Here is a 27090-nt window from a genome sequence, read left to right on the forward strand (position 1 = left end):
TCGGTAATGATGGCCTAGCTGAGGTAGCTTTACCTGTGTTGGATGTGGTGATTAATGATAAACGGCGTAAATCCAAAACTGTAACAGCATTACTGGATCAGGGATCAGGGATCCCTCTAGCGCCTGGAACCAATCTTGGGCGGAAAACATTATATACTGAGTAAAAAAAGGAGAATTAGTGTGCACTTCCTAGCAGAGTTTACTGCCAGAGGGGAATCATAGGCCTGTCCCGTGTGGAAAATAATAATATTGAACTTTGTGTCAGAGGAAAGAAAGTCTCCCTGAAAGCATTGAGTATACATAGTGTATAGTGTATACTACAGTGGCTCCCTAGTATATTGATGATAAAGGCTAAAGTGTCATTTGAAAACAGGTGAATTTGTAAATGAAGTGATAAGCCTATAGAGGCAGGTGCCAGAAGTCGCCAGAAACTTACCACAGGTCAGCTGTTTTTTAATAATCTTCCTGGCCTGCTAGTGTACTCGCATATAATCTAGTGATACCAGTGAATAGCAGAATACAGTGTTGTAGTAGCAACTAACCAGTATTATAATGGTACTTAGTGAAGTGGAGTGACTTTCATTAGTTTCTTTTTCTTGAAATACCAGACGTTACTGTGAATTTCATATAACCTGTAGTTACCAGCGGTCGCAATATACACAACGAGAAGCAATTATTACTACAGAAAAAGCGCCCTTCCTCCAAAATTTGCACCAGTCAACTATAGTGATAATATAGCATTTATTGTGGTGGAGACGGAAAAAAAAATAGAGAAGCTAGATACAGCGATTGATAAACAAAGGTGGAGGCTCGACCGTTCGTCATTGTAGGAGTGCCAGCAGTCACCGGCTCTTCAACACGCAAGTTATACTTTTGTATCAATCAAATCACATATTACTCGGGTAGATAATTTCCAGTAGATCCTTCATGTGTTAGCTCAAATCACCGACCAGTATGGTTTAAATAAGTGACCCACTGATCAGATCAGATAGACTGGTCCGAACCCTTGACTGGTCCGAACCCTTGACTGGTCCGAACCCTGGACTGGTTTCAAACGGTTTCGTTGTGCACCACCTAGCAGGTTATTAATAGAATATTCAAGAGGTTGCTAGTAGAATTGCAGTAAATCAACCATTCAAATCATTATGAAGCTGTGTGTAGTCTGTGGTCAGTCAAACAAACGGGCTTCCACATGCATAAATTGTCATTTCTGTGGAAATTGGTGTCACGCCCCTTGTGCAGATATCCAAGAACTAGCTACAAGCAGTATTAAAACAGGGAAGTGTTTTTGGGTATGCCCAAATGAGATAAATCTGTGGACTAAAATCACAAGGGTATTAAAAGAGGTCAACATCAAAGCTGCTTTCATAGAAAACCTGGAAGCTTTCTACAACAGATGGGAACATAAAAAGTCCGGGCTGAATGGTACTGCCCTTGATACTGGCCATGTAGTCAGAAACTGTAAGGCTGGAGATGATGTCCTGGTAGTCAGTAAATGGGGGGCTGATAGTGCTGTCCTGGGAGACAGTAATGGGGAAGCTGGAGGTGCTGTCCTGGGAGACAGTAATGGTGAAGCTGGAGGTGCTGTCCTGGGAGACAGTAATGGTGAAGCTGGAGATGCTGTCCTGGGAGACAGTAATGGGGAAGCTGGAGATGCTGTCCTGGGAGACAGTAATGGTGAAGCTGGAGATTTTGTCCAGGTAGTCGGGAATTATACGCAGGAAGGAATACATATGAATGACCGCATAGGGGACAGGAGCCATAGTAGGGAAACAAGTGTAGTCAAAGATAAAATAAAACCAATATTGCAAACTAGAAATACCGCAGGAAATAGCAAACAAGAGGACTCCACTAGCAATAGTGAGGATATATTACCAAAAACAAATGGTGGGAGCTCCATTGTTGGTGCTAGGGAGGATAGAAGTAAGACAGGGAAACATGCACCAACAGGGAATACAGTCACAGAAACCCAAGGCAAACGGAAACCAAGCCTGTGCACATACTATGCACTCGGTATCTGCTGGCATGGGAAATCTGGAAAAACAGATGGGACGTGCAACTATGACCACCCTAGGAAATGCCATGCCCATATGACAACAGGAAAATGCAAACTCCCTTCCTGTAAGCTTTTTCACCCTGAACTGTGTACCTCTTCAGTACAGGAAAGACTGTGCTATAACTTAAATTGCCAGGCATACCATCTAAAGGGGACAAAAAGATACAAAACATCCAGGCCATGGGAAAACCTGGGTAGCCACAGCCACTCAAGAGGGAGAGGTTTTTTAGTGCCAGGAAGGAAAAAAAACTGGCAGGAAATGGCAGAAATCGTACACCAAATCCAGTCATTCCTGGAGTGGAACCACAGTCGATGGCCTCCACTCCAAACCAACAGATACAGATACTAATGCCGGAAAAAAAATCCCCCCCCAGTACCAACAATACCACCAGTCCGATAACATTCTTCTTTGCAAATATACAGGGTCTAAAGCCAGCAACAAACAACAAAATACCTTTCATCCGTGGACTGCTTGCAGAGGCAAAGGCAATGTTCGCGGCTTTCACTGAGACCCACATAAAGGATCACTTGGACAACGAAATATGGATCCCAGGTTACAACCTATACAGATGTGACAGAGTGAACAGGCAAAAGGGGGGGGTTGGCCTGTACATTGCAGAGTCACTTGTTTGCACAGAACTGCTAAATGCCTCAAATGATGTAGTGGAAGTTTTAGCAGTAAAGGTCGAGAACCAAAACCTAGTCATTGTGATAGTCTACAAGCCTCCGGATGCAACATCCCAGCAATTCCAGGAACAGCTGTTAAAAATTGACCACTGTCTGGAAAACCTTCCAGCTCCTGCACCCAACATCTTGCTCCTGGGGGATTTCAACTTAAGGCACCTAAAATGGAGGAATATAGCAAATAATATTGTTGCAGTAATAACACCAGGAGGCAGCTCTGATGAAAACTCACACTCACGCGAGCTTTTAAATCTCTGCACAAAATTCAATTTAAACCAGCAAATAATAGAGCCTACTAGACTGGAGAATACACTAGACCTCATCTTCACTAACAATGATGATCTGATAAGAAATATCACCATATCAAAAACAATATACTCAGATCACAACATAATTGAGGTTCAGTCATGTATGCGCGGAGCCCCAGACCGACATAATGAGATTAGTCACGAGGGAGCATTCACCAAATTCAACTTCAATAACAAAAACATAAAGTGGGACCAAGTAAACCAAGTCCTAACCGATATAAGCTGGGAAGATATACTAAGCAACACAGACCCCAACTTATGCCTAGAACAGATTAACTCGGTAGCACTCGATGTATGCACAAGGCTTATTCCTCTAAGAAAAAGGAGGAGTAGATGTAAAACAGAAAGAGACAGGCGCTCCCTTTACAGGCGACGGAAAAGAATAACAGAGCGGCTAAAAGAGGTCAATATATCTGAAATGCGTAGGGAGACACTGGTCAGAGAAATAGCAAGCATCGAACTTAAGCTAAAAGAATCCTTTAGGAGTCAGGAATCGCGGGAAGAACTAAAAGCCATAAATGAAATCGAAAGAAACCCAAAGTATTTCTTCTCCTATGCCAAATCAAAATCGAGAACAACGTCCAGTATTGGGCCCCTACTTAAACAAGATGGGTCCTACACAGATGACAACAAGGAAATGAGTGAGCTACTCAAGTCCCAATATGACTCAGTTTTTAGCAAGCCGCTAACCAGACTGAGAGTCGAAGATCAAAATGAATTTTTTATGAGAGAGCCACAAAATTTGATTAACACAAGCCTATCCGATGTTATCCTGACGCCAAATGACTTCGAACAGGCGATAAATGACATGCCCATGCACTCTGCCCCAGGGCCAGACTCATGGAACTCTGTGTTCATCAAGAACTGCAAGAAGCCCCTATCACGAGCCTTTTCCATCCTATGGAGAGGGAGCATGGACACGGGGGTCGTCCCACAGTTACTAAAAACAACAGACATAGCCCCACTCCACAAAGGGGGCAGTAAAGCAACAGCAAAGAACTACAGACCAATAGCACTAACATCCCATATCATAAAAATCTTTGAAAGGGTCCTAAGAAGCAAGATCACCACGCATCTAGAAACCCATCAGTTACACAACCCAGGGCAACATGGGTTTAGAACAGGTCGCTCCTGTCTGTCTCAACTATTGGACCACTACGACAAGGTCCTAAATGCACTAGAAGACAAAAAGAATGCAGATGTAATATATACAGACTTTGCAAAAGCCTTCGACAAGTGTGACCATGGCGTAATAGCGCACAAAATGCGTGCTAAAGGAATAACAGGAAAAGTCGGTCGATGGATCTATAATTTCCTCACTAACAGAACACAGAGAGTAGTCGTCAACAGAGTAAAGTCCGAGGCAGCTACGGTGAAAAGCTCTGTTCCACAAGGCACAGTACTCGCTCCCATCTTGTTCCTCATCCTTATATCCGACATAGACAAGGATGTCAGCCACAGCACCGTGTCTTCCTTTGCAGATGACACCCGAATCTGCATGACAGTGTCTTCCATTGCAGACACTGCAAAGCTCCAGGCAGACATCAACCAAATCTTTCAGTGGGCTGCAGAAAACAATATGAAGTTCAACGATGAGAAATTTCAATTACTCAGATATGGTAAACATGAGGAAATTAAATCTTCATCAGAGTACAAAACAAATTCTGGCCACAAAATAGAGCGAAACACCAACGTCAAAGACCTGGGAGTGATCATGTCGGAGGATCTCACCTTCAAGGACCATAACACTGTATCAATCGCATCTGCTAGAAAAATGACAGGATGGATAATGAGAACCTTCAAAACTAGGGAGGCCAAGCCCATGATGACACTCTTCAGGTCACTTGTTCTATCTAGGCTGGAATATTGCTGCACACTAACAGCACCTTTCAAGGCAGGTGAAATTGCCGACCTAGAAAATGTACAGAGAACTTTCACGGCGCGCATAACGGAGATAAAACACCTCAATTATTGGGAGCGCTTGAGGTTCCTAAACCTGTATTCCCTGGAACGCAGAAGGGAGAGATACATGATTATATACACCTGGAAAATCCTAGAGGGACTAGTACCGAACTTGCACACGAAAATCACCCACTACGAAAGCAAAAGACTTGGCAGACGATGCACCATCCCCCCAATGAAAAGCAGGGGTGTCACTAGCACGTTAAGAGACCATACAATAAGTGTCAGGGGCCCGAGACTGTTCAACTGCCTCCCAGCACACATAAGGGGGATTACCAACAGACCCCTGGCAGTCTTCAAGCTGGCACTGGACAAGCACCTAAAGTCAGTTCCGGATCAGCCGGGCTGTGGCTCGTATGTTGGTTTGCGTGCAGCCAGCAGCAACAGCCTGGCTGATCAGGCTCTGATCCACCAGGAGGCCTGGTCTCAGACCGGGCCGCGGGGGCGTTGACCCCCGGAACTCTCTCCAGGTAAACTCCAGGTAAACAACGTACCTTCATAAAATGTAATTGCCTTAATGGGATGAAGGTACAAATGGGAGATCCTGCTATACTCAAGTTATCTGGCTTTCTCTCGAATAAGAAGGCCCAGTCATACGACACTGTTTATGTAACTGTCAGGCTGGGCAATGAGAGAAAACGTATTAATGCCGTAATTGTGGATAGGCTCCCAGAGAAAATATCTACAATAGGGCTTGGTAACGCTACTGAAAGGCTTTCAGGTAAAGTAAATTTGGCACCTTCTGGTGTAAATAATGATTCTGTGGGGTCAATAGATATTTTGATAGGTAGTGACCATTATACCACCTTTTTAAAGGGTATGACAAAGAAATGCGGAATCACCCTTCTAAGGACCGCAGGAGGTCACGTGATGTATGGCAGGCTTCCTCGTACTGATAATGAATGACTGGAGGAAGCCATAAATACAGTTACAGTGTGTCTTACTCATGAAGTATCACCCCAGTATAAATATACTTCAATAGAGGATGAAGTTGAACCTGTGTATAAATTATGGGAATTGGACAGCATAGGGATCAATGTAAATGAAGAAAGTCCAGATGATTCCTTTACTCAAGAACAATACCAGAAGGATGTTAAATTTGAATCTGGACAATACTGGGTGAGACTTCCGTGGAAGCTGAACCATCCAGACCTACCAACTAATTACCGGATGGCGTATGGACAATTAAAGGCTCAGCTCCACGAACTGAGCAAGACACCAGAACTGTTGACTGCTTACGATGATATAATTAATGAGCAGCTAAATAATAAATTCATAGAGGAGGTACCTCCCGAGCAAGCCCAGATTTATGGTCACTATTTGCCACATCACAGAGTGAAGAAGGATTCTAAGACCACTCCTGTGAGGATTGTATTTAATTGCAGTGCCAGGAGTAACAAAAATGTACCTAGTTTGAATGACTGTTTGATGACAGGTCCGTCGTTGACGGAAAAACTGGGAGACATATTATTAAACTTCAGGGTTAAGAATTATGCCTTTACGGCGGACATAAGTAAAGCTTTCCTGAGAGTGGGTCTGCAGGAGGCTGACCGGGATTGCACAAGGTTCTTATGGCCCGAGAATCCTAGTGACCCACTTAGTCCCCTGAAGACTTTTCGCTTCAGGAGTGTATTGTTTGGTGCTACCTCCAGTCCGTTCCTACTCCAGGCAACGATAAATGCACACCTTAAGCGTACGGGTGGTCCACTGAGTGGAGTAATGGGAAAACAATTTTATGTGGACAATTTCCTGGGGGTGACGTCTACTGAAGAGGAACTAATGAGCATATATGAAGGGGCTAATGAAATAATGAAAGGTGCAAATATGGCCCTGAGGGAATGGAACAGTAATTCGTCCAGTTTAAGGGCTCAAATAAATAAAGACAACCCTGGAGTTGGTCTAAATATAGTAATGTGCTGGGACTGACTTGGGACACAGAGAGAGACTTGTTATCGTTAAAGTCTAATAACTACAGCATGCCCAATAAATTAACCAAGAGAGTCTTACATGCAGAAGTTTAAAAATGCTTCGATCCACTAGGCTTAGTGTCCCCACTTACCATAAGAGGAAAATTGTTGATACAAGAAGCATGGAAGCTTAAATGTGCTTGGGATGAAACCCTACCTGAGGAATTTGTTGAAAGGTGGGAAGAACTAATAGGTGAATATGTAAAATTACCAATGTTGGAGTTCCCACGTAATGTGGCCAGTCAAGATGGAGAAAATGTACTCCACATTTTTTGCGATGCTTCGAAATTAGCATATGGAGCAGTCGCTTACCTTCAATGTAACAGTGCCATTTCTCTTGTTATGTCTAAGGCTAAGGTGGCTCCAATCAAATCACGTACCTTACCTCAGTTGGAATTAACGGCCATTTATGTAGGTGTCAAATTAGCCAATTATATAAGAAATAAATTGCGAGAGATAAATATCAGCGACACCGTAATTTGGTCTGATAACGAAGTATCCTTACAATGGATTCGTAATGGTAACAGTAAGATTGTGTATGTACAAAAAAGAGTCGCTGAAATCAATCAAATGCAGGAGAAATATAACAGTTTGGGTCAGCATATGTTAACCTTTAATCACATTCCTGGTGACGAGAATCCGGCTGACTTCTTGTCTCGAGGCTTGACTTATGAAAAATTTGTGAGTGCTTTATCGTGGTTTAAAGGGCCAAGTTGGCTGGTGGACAAAATTAACTGGCCGGTGCAAAAAGCACATATTGCTCCTGCCGAAATTACGGTGAGCACCGCTCCAGTCAGTAGTCCCTCCTTAGCCATTGACATGAATAGGTATTCTTCCTTACCCAAGCTGATTAGCGTGACAAGGTTAGTGTTTAAATTTATAAGTAAGATGAATATCTAATATAATTTTCCCCATCCCCTGAAATACTGGCTACAGAGGGTACAAGAAGAAACCTACAGGGATGAGATTAAATTAATGATGGAAGGAAAAATTGTGAAAGGCTCAATAACAGAAAAGCTGGGGCTGTATTTAGAGGATGATGTAATTAGGTGCAGAGGCAGGTTACAAAATGCTGAATTGGGGGAATATGCTAAGCACCCTATCTTGCTGCCCAAAACTCATCACCTGACAACCTTGATTGTCTTTAATGCCCATAATAACGTGATGCATGGTGGGTTACAGGATACCTTAAACTGTATTCGAGAAACCTTCTGGATTCCACAAGGACGGCAAAATGTAAAAAGGGTTATCAAGTCGTGTGTAATATGTCGCCGGGTGGATGCCAGAACCTACATGTACCCAGGTCCTCCACCATTGCCCAAGGAACGCGTGCAGTTGGTAAAACCATTTGATGTGACCGGAGTGGACTATAGTGGGCCAATCATTTTAACAGGTACTTCAGATGGTGTTCCCTTGAAGGTGTATGTATGTCTATTTACTTGTACAGCTACTAGGGCTGTTCATCTAGAAGTGGCTCAGGACTTGTCTGCAGAACAGTTCATACAGCTGTTCCGGAAATTTGCAGCTAGGAGATCCTGTCCAAGATTGATGATCTCAGATAATGCCACCAATTTTGTAGCGGGTGCTCAACACTTGATGAAATTAAATAAGAGTGATGATGTACAGTCTTTGTTGACCCAGCGAGGGTGTGTCTGGAAATTTATTACTCCCAGAGCCCCTTGGCAGGGAGGACTGTACGAAAGAATGATAGGTACAGTGAAAAGATGTCTTTGTAAGGTGCTACACAGGAAGAGAATTAATTTGGAGGAATTCCGTGCAGTATTGGTGGAGGCAGAGAATCGGGTAAACAATCGCCCTCTGTCATACATGAGCGACACTCCTGACGCGGAGATCCTGACTCCCTCTCACCTAATATGTGGACAAAGGTTAGAAGCTGCCCCTATCTATAGAGATAATCCCGAGGGAAGTGATGAGGATTACAATAACGTGACCGTGTTGAATGATAAGTTCAAGATGTTAAATAAGGTAATTACTCATTGGTCCGATGTATGGCGTAAAGAATATCTTCTTACACTACGTGAACACTTTTATGGTGCGCCAGAGGCAGTAAACCGACAGAACATTCAACCAGGTGACATTGTGTTAATTGATACTGAACAATATCGAACATTGTGGCCTCTGGGCAAGGTAGTTACATTATACCCAGATGCACAAGGTGTTGTCAGAAACGTCAAAGTGTTGTGTCGTGGTCAGGAAAGTTTGCATACCATTAATAAATTAATTCCCTTAGAATTAAATGGTGTTCAATCCAGTGCAGATGGAAATCTAAGGGAAAATGACATGAGTGATATTGAAGACACTGACCGAGTAATGCAAGAAGAAATTGTAGTAAGACCCACTAGGAAAACAGCAGCGCAATCTAGAGAGGCCTGGACTCGTCTCCTGGAGGAAGACGCAATTTAAGTCGTCTAACAACGACTTCCGCCCGGCCGCAGTGTGGAAATTATTTAATTTCCGAAGCTATAGTGCCTAATAAGTGTTTAATGTGTTGATTTGGGTCAAAATGTATTTGAATTTTGAATAGAACCAACCGGGTTCACCCTGCACCTGCGCGGATGTGTGGGGGGGGGACAGGTCGACTCAGGGCAGGGGTTGGCGGCAGTGTTTTGAATGTAGTGAGGAGGTTGTGAAAACATGGGATCAGGAAATTGGCGTTCACTGCGGCCTAAGGATTAATATAGGCCTCACTTCCTAATAGGAAGTGTCGTAACTGTTCCTGGTGAAGAGTGAGGGAACGTGATTTACGTGACCACCATAATAAAGTGGTAAAATGAGTGGATAATAGTAGGGCTGGGGGTGACGGGTGCACCGCCATGGAATGTGTCCAGGGGAAATTACCCGTTAGTTAATCCTCACTCATCGGTCTCAGATCTTAATGGAGTGACCTCTAATGTGTATAATAATTATGAGACATTAAATCGTCTTGTGAATTGTAATGTAATCAGTGATAATAACACTAAGTTAAGGAATCGTTGAAGTGATATGAGCTGCCATTCCCAGAGTGTGTGTGCACATGTTTACCTCGTTGTTCCTGTCTCGAGGATACTGAAGTTTTTATGGAGTCACGACTTCTAAACCGGGACAAACCAACGGATACCTCATCCTGCTGGAATAAGAACCGTGTCGGTGTAACAGGACATCGAAATGAGATGGTGAATGGAGGAAATAAGGAGCATCAATCACCCACAGTTAAGTAACCTTTCTAGTTATAGCAGACTGATACTGGCCAGTTAGGTATGTTGTAATTGGATGGGTTATGGGTGATCCAGCAACATCAAGTGACCACCAGAGAATATCTGGTAAGTGGTGGGATTATGTACAAGTGTTTTTCCTTGATGGATATATCCATGTGCAACCTACCCCCCCCCCCTTCATTCAGTTACACTAATATAATCTATACAGTCCACAATTAATTAGTAGCGCCGTACTTGAGGGTGCTATCCAATTTATACTGGTCTCGGATAGATATGGATAAGATTGTGAGGGTCGAGGGGGCCACCTGCAGTGACCAGAGGTGGTTAAGTTTTCTCACATGTCTACACGGGGTGACTGCGGTAAACAATATAGTTGTTGTCTCCCAATGAGATTACTCGTATGTATGTAATGTTGAGGTACGTACAGGTAATCACCCCTATAAAATTTTCCATAACTCCTAGATCTCTCACATTAGTTTTTCGCTCTTTTGTGTGGTTGGAATTTATTTTATACTTCGATGCAGATCTTGTTTCCTCGAATATTCCATAGTGAAGTAATTGAAATTTGTCCTCATTGAAGATCGTTTCTGCTGCCCATTTAAAGTCTTGGTTAATGTCTGCTTGGAGATTTGCAGTGTCCTCGGTGGAGGACACCGTCATGCAAACTCTGGTCTCATCAGCAAAGGAGGACGTGGTTCTGTTGCTTACATCTCTGTCTATGTCAAATATGAGGATGAGGAAAAGGATGGCAGATGTAGTCTGTGAAGACTACATCTGCATTTTTGTTTGTGCTTCAGAGCATTCAAGACCTGTGTGGAAATTTATTTGGTCCAAATAGTTCCACAGCTCAGATCCAGCATGAGCGTCTGGTCGTCTGAGCCGAGCGACCCTTAAACCCTCCCAAACAAGCAAGGCATTCTCTGGTTGGCGGTTGGTAAGCTTATTTAATTTATAGATTTACTCTTCAGGGAAGGAGTAGGTAGGTTTACTGGTAATACACTAATATTAGGTTTACTAAGGCATCTGTAGATAATGATAGAGTAGACCTAAGACCTTAACATAGGTAGGAATAGGCCGATAATGTAGGCAAACATTAGGATAAGTTAGCTAGGGAGAACTGGCAGCCCTAGCTTGAATGGCGGGGCGCAGGTCACAAAGACAGAATAGCGTCCTTCTTACGATAGACTTCGACTGGACAAGACGTGCCGTGAACATCAGGCGGCGCCCCCACGTGTCTTCACATCTGAGACCTGGGGAAATCTGGTAGAGACACCTCGATGTACCGTAGATGATCTCCTCCATCAGCCCATACAGTAAGACGAGATATTCACCTTTTCCAGTAGGATCTGGCCAGTGACTTAGGAGATTGTGGATTGAGTTAACTGAGGGCTCGGCGTGCTACAGAGAGAGTATGCCCAGTAAGTACCAGCGTCTCAGAGTCGTCTGAAGCTAGCGTCTGAGTCTGCATAGTTATACTAGGGGATACATACCCTCTTGGATATAGGAATTTCTGAGGTACAGGCAGGACACTAATAACGGTTGAATATTGCAGGAATTAATGCTCCCGGTTGCACGTGGTTCCCAAGGGGAAGTCCAAGGGGGCTAAAGCTAGGCTTAGGAAGTTGAAGATCAGGATATATGCTGCAACACCAAGTAAGTTAGTCCTTTATACGTGCATGCAGGCGAGGTTTCTTGCAATACCAATCATTTGTGAAAAATCTGTCCTATAAGCCACTTGTGAGGCTGAGGTACCCATCTCAGAGCTCGGTGTCAACAGAGTTTGCCAGGGTAGGCGACTCACTTGGAGGCAGCCCAGACAAATTTTCACAAAAGTGGTCCTTCGAAAACCGGATGTGGAATAGCTAGGTTAAGCTATCATAGCTAGGCCACAGTTAGGAACCAGTTTAAAAAAGTTAGGTTTAAGTTAGCACACCTAGGTCAAAGTTACTCAGAGGCTAGGCCAAGCTGACTATACACAGAAGTTGTTATTTGCAGTAATTTACAGGCAGGCCAGGTAGGCTAGAGAAGCTTGTGAATTTAATTATTTACAGTGATTACAAGTAATCCAGAGTAGGAGACTTGTGTGTTAATCACTTACAGTGGATTTGCAAGGTAGCCACAGTTAGGCTAGGCTTGTGCAATATTTACAAAAGGTTATAGTAGCTAGGACAGATTTAACCTAGTTATTATTTACAGGGAGTTATAAAGCCAGGTTTAAGTTATAGCACACTAGCTAGGTTAGGATTTACCTTATCCAACCATCCACACTAAACAGAGTAAGCTGGGCACAGTTAGGCCAAGCTGTTTACATACATTATTTATTTACTGTTTCACAAGTTGAATTGTTGAATTTGCTTGTGTTAACCAAGTGATTTTAATTTGTATACTGCCCTATTAGTGTGTGATTTTCATTGTCTTTGATTCATGTTAATGTGGGATTTGTGAATTATACCTGAGACTAGGTTAAGTCCTGTAATTATTTGCTGGCATTGTACAGTTAAGTGCTAGGTTAAGCTTTCACATCGATACACATTTTGATTGGGATTTGAGAGCTAACAGTGTACATTTTTGATTCATAGTAGAGTCAATATAACAAAGGGAATTGTTAAGCTTGTTGAGAAGCCTTAAGACTCGTTCATTCTTACCTAACACCGTGACGTGCTGTGGGGTGGACTGGGTAAAGTACAATTAGTGTCACACTCCTCATTAAACTTCGACAATGGCAGATGGGGGTTCAGGAGAGTCTGGTTCAGTGCTAACAAAATTAAAACGATCAGTAGCAGCATACAAAGGGCATCTGAACAGAACGCGTAACAGGTGCAAGGCTACTTGCCAACGCAGTAATGTAGACTGCGATGATTTGCAGAACTGCTTGAAGAGTTTGGGGGAAAAGTGGGAAGCCTATGAACAAGCATTCTCAGCATATGAGCTACAGGCTATTGAGGATGAGGAATCCCAGGGAAGTCTTCAGCAGGCTATGGACGAATTCACTAAGGATGATGTAGATTGTCATCAGGAGATGAATATGTACAAAGATAAGTTAAGTACATTAAAGGCTAGTATTCCAAGGATGGTGTTGAACACCGCAGGTACCCCAAACAACCACACACCTGTCAATATGTTGCCCAAGTTGCCCCAGCTGAATTTACCAACGTTTGACGGAACCTTAACAGAGTACATTGGTTTCTGGGATCAGTTTAGAGCCCAGATAGATGACAGAAATGATTTATCAGATGCCGTCAAGTTGCAGTATTTGCGGTCGCAGCTCAAGGGTAAAGCCTTAGATCTGGTCCGGCACTACCCGATTACTGACGCTAATTACCAACATGCCAAAGACCAATTAGAAGACATGTTTGGCAACACTGAGGAGATAAAGGTAGCTATACTTTATCGGTTGTTGGATCTAGAGGCTTGCCGACATGACCGTCAAAGTCTAGAGAAGTTCCGTATTGAGGTTATGAGCTTGTCCAATAGTTTCAGAGATTTGCATGATGAGAATGATTCAAAATGGATCCTTAGCCAGGTGATTCAGAGGAAACTGGCTAGCACGACAGTGCATGAGTTATACTTAAAACATCGGACGAATAGGTTCACGATAGACCAGATTGTTGAAGGGTTAGGGGATCTCATATCTCACCTGAGCATAGGTCAGGGGGAGAAATTACCTACCAAGGAGAAGTCGGTCGACTTCCCCAGACATTCGAGAGATAGACCTAAACCACCTCCCACTAAAGTAGGCACGTATTATGCCCAGGGCGAACCCTCCACCCACAGGGCCAAGGGAGAAGCCACTAAAGCGGCCAGTATGAGACGGTGCGTGTTTTGTGATGAAGAACACGCTAGTTCAGGGTGTTCAAGCTTCACCACCTATAACCAAAGGGTTCAACGGCTAAGAGAGTTGAGACTTTGTTTCAAGTGTTGTGGAGAACATTTTGCCAGGGACTGTAACACCATGCTCAGGGAGTGTCAGGGCTGCCGGAAGGGAAAGCACCACAGTGCACTGTGTCCTAATGATGCCGGATTAGCACAAGTTAAGGAGAGCAAACCGCAAGAAAGGGCGGAGAGCAAGAACAAGTCAGAAGTAACGATGAGTGTGGTGAGTACGGCACCGAGAATTTGTTCTGGTGAGCAATTTCAAGGCTCGGTGGCCTTGCCCACCATAATGGCGGTGGTCGCGAACGGGAAGAAGTCTGAAACAACCCGTTTGTTCTTCGACAGTGGGGCACAGAGATCCTTCATAGCGGAGAGTCTAGCCACTAGGTTGAAGCTGGAGACAGTTGGTAAAGTTGACATGAAGGTGGAAGGGTTTGGTGGGGAAGTCCCACGCAGGTCTTATCCAGTAGTCAATGTGACGGTCAGGTTAGCCGGGCATCGACGGGAAATTTCAGCCTTGATGGTGAAGAGGCTGCCCAATATCATTACCACTAGGGGACTGGCTGAAGCAGTCAAACGTTTGAGGGAGTTGGGTGTGAAGCTAGCAGAACCAGACATTGCTACAGACAATGTTAGTAATGTAGGCATATTGGTAGGAGGGGATTACGTAGACGAGTTCGTGTCTACGAGAAGGGTTATCAAGGAAGGTGTGGGCCTGTACAGGACTCCAGCGGGGTACATCGTAGGAGGCAGAATACCAGCTCACTTCCCTGCGACCCCGGGAAAGGAGGGCTCTGGTATTACAGCGACTGAGGCTGTACTGGTGATGCAGATTGGTGTGCACGAAGGCCTGTCAGAGGCGCAAGTTGGCATATCCGACAGTGAGCCGGTCCATAAACTATGGGACCTGGATGTAGTAGGGATTAAAGGTGACCAGCCGCCCCCCGAACACGAAGAGACGTATCGAGATTACTTGAACCATGTGCAGTTCAGGGACGGGCAGTATTGGGTGCGACTCCCATGGAAACCGGGCCACCCAACGCTGCCCACTAATTTCAAGAGGGCACGTGGTCAGTTGAATTCATTGGTGAACAGCCTGACCAGGAAGGGTCTGGTGGGGAAATATGATGATATTATTAAGGAACAGCTGGCCCTTGGGTTCATCGAGAAAGTGCCCAATGCCAGCCCTGGGGAAAACACCCATTATCTTCCACACATGGCAGTCACCAAGGAGTCGGTAACCACTCCCATCAGAGTAGTCTTCAACTGCAGCTCGCAGGCGAGTCCCCGAGAGCCATCGTTGAACGACTGTCTGCTCACAGGGCCCTCCCTGACGCAGAAATTAGCAGATGTGTTGTTGAGATTCAGGACGGAACAGTACGCCTATGCGGCAGACATTAGCAAAGCCTTCCTACGTATTGGGTTGCAGCCACAGGATAGGGACTACACAAGGTTCTTGTGGCTGGCTAACAGGGAGATGCCCAAGCAAGGGTATGATACCTATAGATTCAGGGCAGTGTTGTTTGGTGCCACTAGTTCACCATTCCTATTACAGGCTACCATAGACTACCACCTTGTGAACTGTAACAGCCCGCTTAAAGAATTACTGAAGACCCTATTTTATGTAGACAACATGCAGGGTACCACCTCAGATGAAAGGCTGTTGATGGATATTTACCGAGAGTCTAATCAGGAGATGCTCTCAGCTAACATGCCATTGAGAGAATGGGTGACAAACAATCCAACGTTGCGGGGCATGGTGGAACATGACTATACTGGCTACTCAGTGCCTGAGGTAACATCGGTGTTGGGACTAGAGTGGGAAGTCAAGGAAGACAGACTTAGGCTAAAGAGGAAGCCTGATGGGGAAGGGAAGCTGACCAGGAGGTCTTTGCTGAGCAAAGTGCAGACTGCCTTCGATCCTTTGGGTTTGTTGACACCCATCACCATTCGAGGGAGGATGCTAGTACAACAGACCTGGGAGCTGAACCTAGGTTGGGACGACCCACTGCCAGAAACAGTCTGCCAGGAGTGGGATCTGGTTAACAAAGACCTAGCGGAATTGCACGAGTTCACATTCCCCAGGTCCATCGGGTGCACCGGGCGGGATTATGACTTGCACGTCTTTTGTGATGCCTCCTCCAGGGCCTATGGGGCAGTAGCGTATTTGGTGGCCGGGGACCAAGTCAATCTGGTCACCAGTCGTGCGCGGGTGACACCCCTGAAGGATTGCTCGATCCCAAAGCTAGAGCTCACAGCGATGTTGCTGGGAGCAAGACTGGGTAAGTACGTAGAGGAGGTGTTAAGTAATCTGAGGGTGACACACACCTATGTATGGACAGACTCGGAGGTGGCCTTACAGTGGGTCCAGAATGACAGGTCTAAGCTCCCCTATGTCAGGAATCGGGTAAAGGAGATACGGGAACTACAGTCAACATCAACAATTCTGTATGTGCCTACAGATCAAAACCCAGCCGACCTGATAAGCCGAGGGGTGACACACAGAAAGTTGAGTAAAAGCGAGCTTTGGTTCAAAGGCCCAGACTGGTTACCGGCAAGGGATTGCTGGCCGGAGCAGAAATTCGTGGAGACAATCAGCAGCATAGTACATTTCGCAAGGGGAACACGACACTGAATTATTTGACCCCAGGCGCTACTCCTCGTGGAGAAAACTTATAGGAGTCACGGAAATGGTATTTCGATTCGTGAGGAAGCTGCATGACAAGGTAAGCCAGGGTCGACAGTTGTCTCTAGTGGGTCCCAGAGAATATTGGATAAGGCAGTACCAAAGGGGGAGGTTTCCAGGAGTGCTGGAAGTACTTGCGACCCGGCAGCAGGTTATGGCGTCAGGACGCGTGTCCAACGATGACGACTCAGGGAACAGCAAATTGGTTCACTCATTGGGATTGTTCCTAGATCATGCGGGGCTAATAAGATGCAGGGGAAGAATACAAAACTCTGAGCTCAGCTATGGGGCCAAACATCCCGTGCTGCTGGGAAAGGAGGGATGGGCGACAGAGCTATTGATACAAGATGCCCATCAGAGGACCTTACATGGGGGGTTTGGAGATACCCTCACCTGCCTACGTCAGAATTACTGGGTACTGAAGGGTCGAGCTGCCGTCAAAAGGGTGCTAAAGAGTTGCACGGTCTGCCGGCGGTACGATGGGAGGACCCTACCCTACCCAGGTCCACCACCGCTGCCTCAGGAGCGGGTACATAGTGACAGGCCCTTTGAGACTGTAGGAATAGACTATACGGGGGCTATCACATTGAAGAACCCAGGAGACGTTAAGGAGGGCCCTCAGAAAGTATATGTCTGCCTGTTTACCTGTGCCACTACTCGAGCGGTGCATTTGGAGTTGGCAGAAGATATGACGACAGAGACTTTCGTGAAGTTGTTCAGGAGGTTTACTGCCAGATTCTCGTGCCCGCGATTGATTATCTCGGACAATGGCACAAGCTTTAGGGCGGCCGATAAAGTTTTCAGGAATCTTAGGGACAACGGAGAAGTACGAGAACACCTGAAGAGAATAGAGTGCGAGTGGAGGTTCATAGCTCCCAGGGCACCCTGGCAAGGGGGATTCTATGAACGCATGGTGGGCACAGTCAAAAGGTGCATTCGGAAGGTCTTGCACGGCAGGAGGGTGAGCTGTGATGAACTGAGGACAGTGTTAGTTGAGATAGAGGCAAGAGTTAATAACAGGCCTCTGACCTACGTACAAAATGGGATTGACGAGCAAGAAGCTCTCACCCCCAATCACATGCTGTTTGGAAGAAGGATTGAGCCCTTCCCCGCAATTTTGAGTCAGTCTTCCAAGGAGCTGGATTATTATGGGCCAGATGGTCCCCCCATCAATGAAGAACTGCACAGGAGTCACAACAGACTGGTGAACATCCTGGACAAATGGAACCAGGTGTGGCGCAGGGATTACTTGACAACCTTGCGGGAACATTTCTATGGTGCCGACCCCGAGGCGAATAAGATGATGCTAAGTGAAGGGGACCTGGTGCTGGTAGAATCCGAGGCGCCGAGGGCACACTGGCCTCTTGGCCTGGTAGTGTCAACCCACCCAGACAAGGCTGGGCGGTTGAGAATGGTGAAAGTGAGAATGAACGGTGTCGAGACTATAAGACCCATCAACAGGCTTTTGCCTCTCGAGGTCCACACGGTGGGACCGGGACATGAGAAATCAGACCAGAGGTTGAGTGAGCTGAGCGGCCGGACGACCCGTCGAACGGCGCTCGAGTCCAGGGCCCACTGGGGGGGCCTGCGGGAGGCAGACTTGATCTAGACTTAGCGCCTACCTTCGCCGGCGGGAGGATGTGGAAATTTATTTGGTCCAAATAGTTCCACAGCTCAGATCCAGCATGAGCGTCTGGTCGTCTGAGCCGAGCGACCCTTAAACCCTCCCAAACAAGCAAGGCATTCTCTGGTTGGCGGTTGGTAAGCTTATTTAATTTATAGATTTACTCTTCAGGGAAGGAGTAGGTAGGTTTACTGGTAATACACTAATATTAGGTTTACTAAGGCATCTGTAGATAATGATAGAGTAGACCTAAGACCTTAACATAGGTAGGAATAGGCCGATAATGTAGGCAAACATTAGGATAAGTTAGCTAGGGAGAACTGGCAGCCCTAGCTTGAATGGCGGGGCGCAGGTCACAAAGACAGAATAGCGTCCTTCTTACGATAGACTTCGACTGGACAAGACGTGCCGTGAACATCAGGCGGCGCCCCCACGTGTCTTCACATCTGAGACCTGGGGAAATCTGGTAGAGACACCTCGATGTACCGTAGATGATCTCCTCCATCAGCCCATACAGTAAGACGAGATATTCACCTTTTCCAGTAGGATCTGGCCAGTGACTTAGGAGATTGTGGATTGAGTTAACTGAGGGCTCGGCGTGCTACAGAGAGAGTATGCCCAGTAAGTACCAGCGTCTCAGAGTCGTCTGAAGCTAGCGTCTGAGTCTGCATAGTTATACTAGGGGATACATACCCTCTTGGATATAGGAATTTCTGAGGTGCAGGCAGGACACTAATAACGGTTGAATATTGCAGGAATTAATGCTCCCGGTTGCACGTGGTTCCCAAGGGGAAGTCCAAGGGGGCTAAAGCTAGGCTTAGGAAGTTGAAGATCAGGATATATGCTGCAACACCAAGTAAGTTAGTCCTTTATACGTGCATGCAGGCGAGGTTTCTTGCAATACCAATCATTTGTGAAAAATCTGTCCTATAAGCCACTTGTGAGGCTGAGGTACCCATCTCAGAGCTCGGTGTCAACAGAGTTTGCCAGGGTAGGCGACTCACTTGGAGGCAGCCCAGACAAATTTTCACAACCTGCATCCATGTTACAGTGGCCTAGTACTTGTGAGAGGCAGGAGCTACCTGCTTAAACCTAAGTTGTGCAGTTGTTGGGTATGCAAGTGGCTGGCGATCTTGCTTCTTAGAATCCTTTCAACAATTTTTGTGATATAGGACGTTAGTGTTGTCGGTCTGTAATTTTCTGCAGTTGCTTTACTGCCACCTTTGTAGATGAGAGCTATATCTATTATATTCCTCTCGACCATGAACTTATTAGATACAACTTCCTCAGCCTTTTGAAAATCAATTGGATGGTTAAAATCTCTCACATGAATAAACAGAGCATTAGAATCTTGTCCAGTTCTAATGCTATATTTATGTTGTTTTAATCTTTGTTCAAGACTTTTACCAGTTTAACAGTAATAAACTTTATCACATATTTTGCAAGGTTAAACTGGTAAAAGTCATGAACTAAGATTAAAACAACAAAAATATAGCATTAGAACCGGACAAGATTCTAATGCTCTATTTATTCATGTGAGAGATTTTAACCATCCAATTGATTTTCAAAAGGCTGAGGAAGTTGTATCTAGTAAGTAAGGAGGAATACAATAGCATCAAGTCTCATAAAAAGTAGTTTTGAAAATAATATGAATGTTGCTTTTGGGTTATACAAATTGGATAAATTTATAATTAATAAAATTTGGGAAGAATATAAGATACATCTATTATTTTTGTAGCTCCTGATAATGTGAGAAATCATGAAAACTCTTGAAATTTCACGATTTTTTCACAGTTGTTGTTCTGCATGTTGTGATATATATAAATATATATATATATATATATATATATATATATATATATATATATATATATGTATATATATATATATATATATAAATATATATATATAAATATATATATATATATATATATATATAGACATATATTATATATATATATATATATATATATATATATATATATATATATACCCTATATTTTTGTTTAGTTATTTAAAAATATATATATATATATATATATATATATATATATATATATATATATATATATATATATATATATATATATATATATATATATATATATATATATATATATATATATATATATATATATATATATATATGGGGTCCACCTCTGGTGTAAATTGTGGGACCCATAGCCTCGGAGAAGTGGATACAAAGGCTTCAAGGAAGAATATTTGGATTTCTTCCTGAAGCCGTTTGAATATTCCACTTCCCCTACCACCCCATCTTTTAATATATTTTTTTTTACCAATAGGAATATTTTATTACATAATATGGTACAGAAGATTTAAGAGATACATTGTTGATATAAAGGTGGCATATACAGTACATGTTGTTACGTGTGTATCACCTATTATAAGGCGAAAATCTCATCCAGCTCCTCAGAGCTGGGGCGTGTGCCCAAAATACAGCAGGCACTGAGCCGCTGGAACAGAAAAGTAGCTGCTCTGGGATCCCTAGTTACCCTGATGAGTCTTTTTCCCAGCTCCTTAAGGAATTTATTTGCATTCTTTCCCCATGAGCCAAGGATCTCTGAGCCTATGGGAACAAACATATAATGATGGGCAAGTTCTCCATATTTTCTAGACTTTTGGGACTCCCTGAAGCTGGCAGCTGCCCCTCCTTCCTCCCTGGTGTATTGGAGATAGATATCAGTCAAGGTAGATGCACATGTATAGTCCCACACCACCTGCTTCCCATCTGTCCAGGCTTGAAGGGTGATACCATCTGGACGCTTCTGGCTGCCATCAGATCTGCATAGTTGGGGTGGCTCCCTTACTGCTGGGCATCCAGCTGTTGTGAGGCTCCTCTTGATAATGTTATTAACCTCCTCATGTCTTGCAATCTTTCCCTCGGATTTACGGCACACAAGACCATGGTACCCGAATCGATCTGCTGCTTCGCTGCCACAAATACACCTGTGTTCGGCGAGAATAGGGGCGGCAAGTCGAAGGGCAACGCCTATGTGGATGGTCTGTGGGTCGAGGCGTGTGCCAAGGCTGGAGTTGGGAACAGCCAACAGAAAGTCCCCAGCATGAGGGGCTCTCACTGCCAGGAGGCGGGCTCTATCCTTCCCTGACACACTCTGACGCATTGTTGAGGCAATATTTTCCACTATTGGACCATCCCAGTGCGATTGTTTGTAGTTGTTTGGGGGAGCAGGTCTGGTTTCAGAGCCCGTTAGATTATCCCAGATCATTGCTCCGTCAATGAATTTTTGGTCCTGGACTCCAATCTTGTCCCTAAGATGTTCAGGGAGAATCGCTGCTACAAGCTCTCTGGATGCAATACACGAGGACAGAAAAGCAGGTAACGCAATCTGTGATGACTTGCGGACACCAATGCCTCCTAGTCTGACTTGAAGTGTAGCTTGGTTCCACTGCCCGTCTTCTAGAGTAAGGTTAAGTACTTTCGTAAAAATCTGCCTCAGAATACTGTCATATTCGTGCAGTATAGGGTTATCATATGAAGGTGCACATCTTTGGAAATATGTCAACCTGGGCAGACTCAAGCACTTTGATATATATATATGAATATATATATATATATATATATATATATATATATATATATATATATATATATATATATATATATATATATATATATATATATATATATATATATATATATATATATGCAAAACAACCACTCTGAAAGAATAGAGAAATTCCAAGCGCTTTCGTGACTACTCACATTATCAAGGAACTATGAAAGTGAAGCATCCAAGGAAGCTATATAAGGGGTCCGGCCAGCACCTCACTATCAGATCCCACAACGGTTAAACACGTGACGCGCGGCGAGCCAACTTGGATATGTCCTTTGCACAACTCACCCCCAAGCTATTCTACCCAAGAAAATTTAAAAATTATTTGTCCAGTGTATTATTAAATTCTTCCCAAATTCTATTAATTATAAATGGATCTAATTTATATAAACCAAAGGAAATATTCATATTATTGTCAAAACTGCTTTTTATGAAACAAGATTCAATTATATTCCTGTCGACCATGGACTTGCTTGATACTACTTTCTCAACTTTTTGAAAATCAATTGGATGGTTGAAATCTCTTACATGAATAAATAGAGCATTGGAATCTTGTCCAGTTCTAATGCTATATTTATGTTGTTTTAATCTTAGTTCGAGATTTTTACCAGTTTGACCGTAATAAACTTTAACGCAAATTTTACAAGGAATCTTATAGACATATCCATTAGCATTTTGGGGGGAATTCTTTATCAAAAGTTTTTTTTACTGTATCAAGATTTTTGAATACAACTTTAATATTAAAAGTCTTAAGAAGAGAAGGCATATCAACCAAGTTTTCATGGTAAGGGAGAACCAACATATTTTTAGTTGAATAAGGCTGGTTGCCCCTTTTTGGATTATAAAAAGTGTTTCTAGCAACTTTAAAAGATTTATCAATTACATTTCTTGGGTATTTTAAATCATTACCTATTTCATAAATTTTGGATATTTCCTCATCTATGAACTCAGGACTACAAATTCGTAAAGCTCTCAAAAACATTGATGAGAAAACAGACAGGAATAATAGTGGACATAGGAACAGTTATTTGTAGGTTTTCTGTAAATTTTAAATTTGAATTCATTATTACCCTTAATAATTAAAACATCTAGAAAAGGCAATGAGTTATTTTCTTCAAACTCAACAGTAAAGTTTATAGAATGGGCTAAGCTATTTAATTTTCCAAGAAAATGGTGTATATCTACATTTTTGGGCATAAGACACAAAATATCATCAACATATCTGAACCATTTAGCTCTATTAGGGAGGATTGTGTTAAGCAACCTTGTTTCTAAAATACAGGAGAAGGAAGCATTCAAAATATTGAGAAACAAAAAATACTCTTTTAATCAGGCCATTCCATCAGAATGGAAACACAGTATGTTGGATCATTGCTATAATAAACTCAGAAGAATTTGTAATGAACTCAAGAACAAACTACAAAGAAAATTAGACATTTTAATTGAAAATAGTGATTGGACAAAGCATGCTAATAACAATTTTGTAATTAACTTATCAGATGAAATTTTAGACAAACATACAACTGCTGCTCTAGGTTTTGGCCTAAGTTTTGCAACTTCAAAAAAACTTAATAATGTTGAAATTGCAAAAGCCTTTTGTAACTTTGAAAAATTTTCTGATTTATCCTCTGATGAAATTAATATTAGTAAAGGAATGGTATATAGCTCTATGTTAAAACCAAACATTCCCAATTGCCCTCAAAGATTCTTTAAGTCTTATGATACACTTAATAACAATAAAAATTTGCGCCTTACTAAAGCAGACAAAATAAATGCAATAGTAATTATGAAAGAAAATGATTACCAAGAAAAAATGAATAATCTCTTAGATGATACTGAAACCTATTCTAAACTTAGGAAAAATCCCCTAGAAACCGTTAACAGCAATTTCAATAAAACAATAAAACTTCTACTGAAAGGCAAAGATGAATTAGTCAAACAATTTACTTCCACTAATCCATCTTTACCTTACATGCATGGACTAATAAAAACTCACAAACCAGGGAATCCAGTCAGACCAATTATTAGCTCCATAGGGTCAGTTTCATATAAATTATCCAAATGGCTTATTGATATTTTGAGCCCTATTGTTGGCAAAATTTCTAACTTTAATGTTAAAAACAACATAGACTTGGTTGATAAATTAAGCTCCTTGACTGACTTAAATGATTTTAACATGGTTAGTTTTGATGTTACTTCCTTATTTACGAAAGTTCCTGTTGATGATTTATTAAGTTTCTTATCTGAAGAACTCGTTAACTATGATTTACCATTGCCAGTTCCTACTATCATTAAACTTATTAAACTTTGCATTGTTGATGCAAAATTTGTATTTAATGATAAGTTTTACACTCAGAAGTTTGGTATGGCAATGGGAAATCCTCTTTCACCTGTTCTTAGTAACCTATACATGGAATTTTTTGAAACAAGGTTGCTTAACACAATCCTCCCTAATAGAGCTAAATGGTTCAGATATGTTGATGATATTTTGTGTCTTATGCCCAAAAATGTAGATATACACCATTTTCTTGGAAAATTAAATAAATTAGCCCATTCTATAAACTTTACTGTTGAGTTTGAAGAAAATAACTCATTGCCTTTTCTAGATGTTTTAATTATTAAGGGTAATAATGAATTCAAATTTAAAATTTACAGAAAACCTACAAATAACTGTTCCTATGTCCACTATTATTCCTCGCATCAAGATAGAGTCAAACTGTCTGTTTTCTCATCAATGTTTTTGAGAGCTTTACGAATTTGTAGTCCTGAGTTCATAGATGAGGAAATATCCAAAATTTATGAAATAGGTAATGATTTAAAATACCCAAGAAATGTAATTGATAAATCTTTTAAAGTTGCTAGAAACACTTTTTATAATCCAAAAAGGGGCAACCAGCCTTATTCAACTAAAAATATGTTGGTTCTCCCTTACCATGAAAACTTGGTTGATATGCCTTCTCTTCTTAAGACTTTTAATATTAAAGTTGTATTCAAAAATCTTGATACAGTAAAAAAACTTTGATAAAGAATTCCCCCCAAAATGCTGATGGATGTGTCTATAAGATTCCTTGTAAAATTTGCGATAAAGTTTATTACGGTCAAACTGGTAAAAATCTCGAACTAAGATTAAAACAACATAAATATAATATTAGAACTGGACAAGATTCCAATGCTCTATTTATTCATGTAAGAGATTTTAACCATCCAATTGATTTTCAAAAAGTTGAGAAAGTAGTATCAAGCAAGTCCATGGTCGACAGGAATATAATTGAATCTTGTTTCATAAAAAGCAGTTTTGACAATAATATGAATATTTCCTTTGGTTTATATAAATTAGATCCATTTATAATTAATAGAATTTGGGAAGAATTTAATAATACACTGGACAAATAATTTTTAAATTTTCTTGGGTAGAATAGCTTGGGGGTGAGTTGTGCAAAGGACATATCCCAGTTGGCTCGCCGCGCGTCACGTGTTTAACCGTTGTGGGATCTCATAGTGAGGTGCTGGCCGGGCCCCTTATATAGCTTCCTTGGATGCTTCACTTTCATAGTTCCTTGATAATGTGAGTAATCACGAAAGCGCTTGGAATTTCTCTATTCTTTCAGAGTGGTTGTTTTGCATATTTTGAAATCACCTGTTCACTGTGATCTTATTGCATATATATATATATATATATATATATATATATATATATATATATATATATATATATATATATATATATATATATATATATATATATATGTATATATATTTATATATATATGCAAAACAACCACTCTGAAGGAATAGAGAAATTCCAAGCACTTTCGTGACTACTCACATTATCAAGGAACTATGAAAGTAAAGCATCCAAGGAAGCTATATAAGGGTTCTGGCCAGCACCTCACTATCAGATCCCACAACAGTTAAACACCTGACGCGCGCCGACCCAACTTGGATAGGTCCTTTGCACAACTCACCCACAAACTATTCTACCCAAGAAAATTTAAAAATTATTATTTGTCCAGTGTATTATTAAATTCTTCCCAAATTCTATTAATTATAAATGGATCTAATTTATATAAACCAAAAGAAATATTCATATTATTGTCAAAACTGCTTTTTATGAAACAAGATTCAATTATATTCCTGTCGACCATGGACTTGCTTGATACTACTTTCTCAACCTTTTGAAAATCAATTGGATGGTTAAAATCTCTTACATGAATAAATAGAGCATTGGAATCTTGTCCAGTTCTAATGCTATATTTATGTTGTTTTAATCTTAGTTCGAGATTTTTACCAGTTTGACCGTAATAAGCTTTATCGCAAATTTTACAAGGAATCTCATAGACACATCCATCAGCAGTTTGGGGGGAATTCTTTATCAAAAGTTTTTTTACTGTATCAAGATTTTTGAATACAACTTTAATATTAAAAGTCTTAAGAAGAGAAGGCATATCAACCAAGTTTTCATGGTAAGGGAGAACCAACATATTTTTAGTTGAATAAGGCTGGTTGTCCATTTTTGGATTGTAAAAAGTATTTCTAGCAACTTTAAAATATTTATCAATTACATTTCTTGGGCATTTTAAATCATTACCTATTTCATAAATTTTGGATATTTCCTCATCTATGAACTCAGGACTACAAATTCGTAAAGCTCTCAAAAACACTGATGAGAAAACAGACAGTTTGACTCTATCTTAATGCGAGGAATAATAGTGGACATAGGAACAGTTATTTGTAGGTTTTCTGTAAATTTTAAATTTGAATTCATTATTACCCTTAATAATTAAAACATCTAGAAAAGGCAATGAGTTCTTTTCTTCAAACTCAACAGTAAAGTTTATAGAATGGGCTAAGCTATTTAATTTTCCAAGGAAATGGTGTATATCTACATTTTTGGGCATAAGACACAAAATATCATCAACATATCTGAACCATTTAGCTCTATTAGGGAGGATTGTGTTAAGCAACCTTGTTTCAAAAAATTTCATGTATAGGTTACTAAGAACAGGTGAAAGAGGATTTCCCATTGCCATACCAAACTTCTGAGTGTAAAACTTATCGTTAAATACAAATTTTGCATCAACAATGCAAAGTTTAATAAGTTTAATGATAGTAGGAACTG

At 41.8% G+C, this 27090-nt stretch overlaps 2 protein-coding genes across 2 annotated transcripts in view; one reads left to right on the forward strand and one right to left on the reverse strand.

The window, feature by feature from the left end:
• The window catches only part of LOC138852735 (uncharacterized), a 200116-nt gene that overhangs the window by 100178 nt on the left and 72848 nt on the right, over window positions 1-27090 (reverse strand). The gene's annotated exons all lie outside the window — the stretch shown is intronic.
• On the forward strand, window positions 11013-16744 carry LOC138852745 (uncharacterized). Its single transcript, XM_070085360.1, has 3 exons — window positions 11013-11610; window positions 11745-13807; window positions 16609-16744. Exons 2-3 carry the CDS (start codon window positions 12912-12914, stop codon window positions 16742-16744), a joined length of 1032 nt encoding a protein of 343 aa, XP_069941461.1. The 5' UTR covers window positions 11013-11610; window positions 11745-12911.

This window comes from Cherax quadricarinatus, chromosome 15 (genome assembly GCF_038502225.1).
Source record: "Cherax quadricarinatus isolate ZL_2023a chromosome 15, ASM3850222v1, whole genome shotgun sequence".
NCBI classification, from domain to species: Eukaryota; Metazoa; Arthropoda; class Malacostraca; order Decapoda; family Parastacidae; genus Cherax; species Cherax quadricarinatus.

Excerpts from the sequence above, each read along its gene's own strand:
- LOC138852745 (XM_070085360.1), top strand. The coding sequence starts at position 12,912 with ATGGCAGATGGGGGTTCAGGAGAGTCTGGTTCAGTGCTAACAAAATTA. Across the intron at positions 13,808-16,608 it reads ATAGACCAGATTGTTGAAGG|ACTGGTTACCGGCAAGGGAT; the intron begins GTTAGGGGATCT and ends TCAAAGGCCCAG.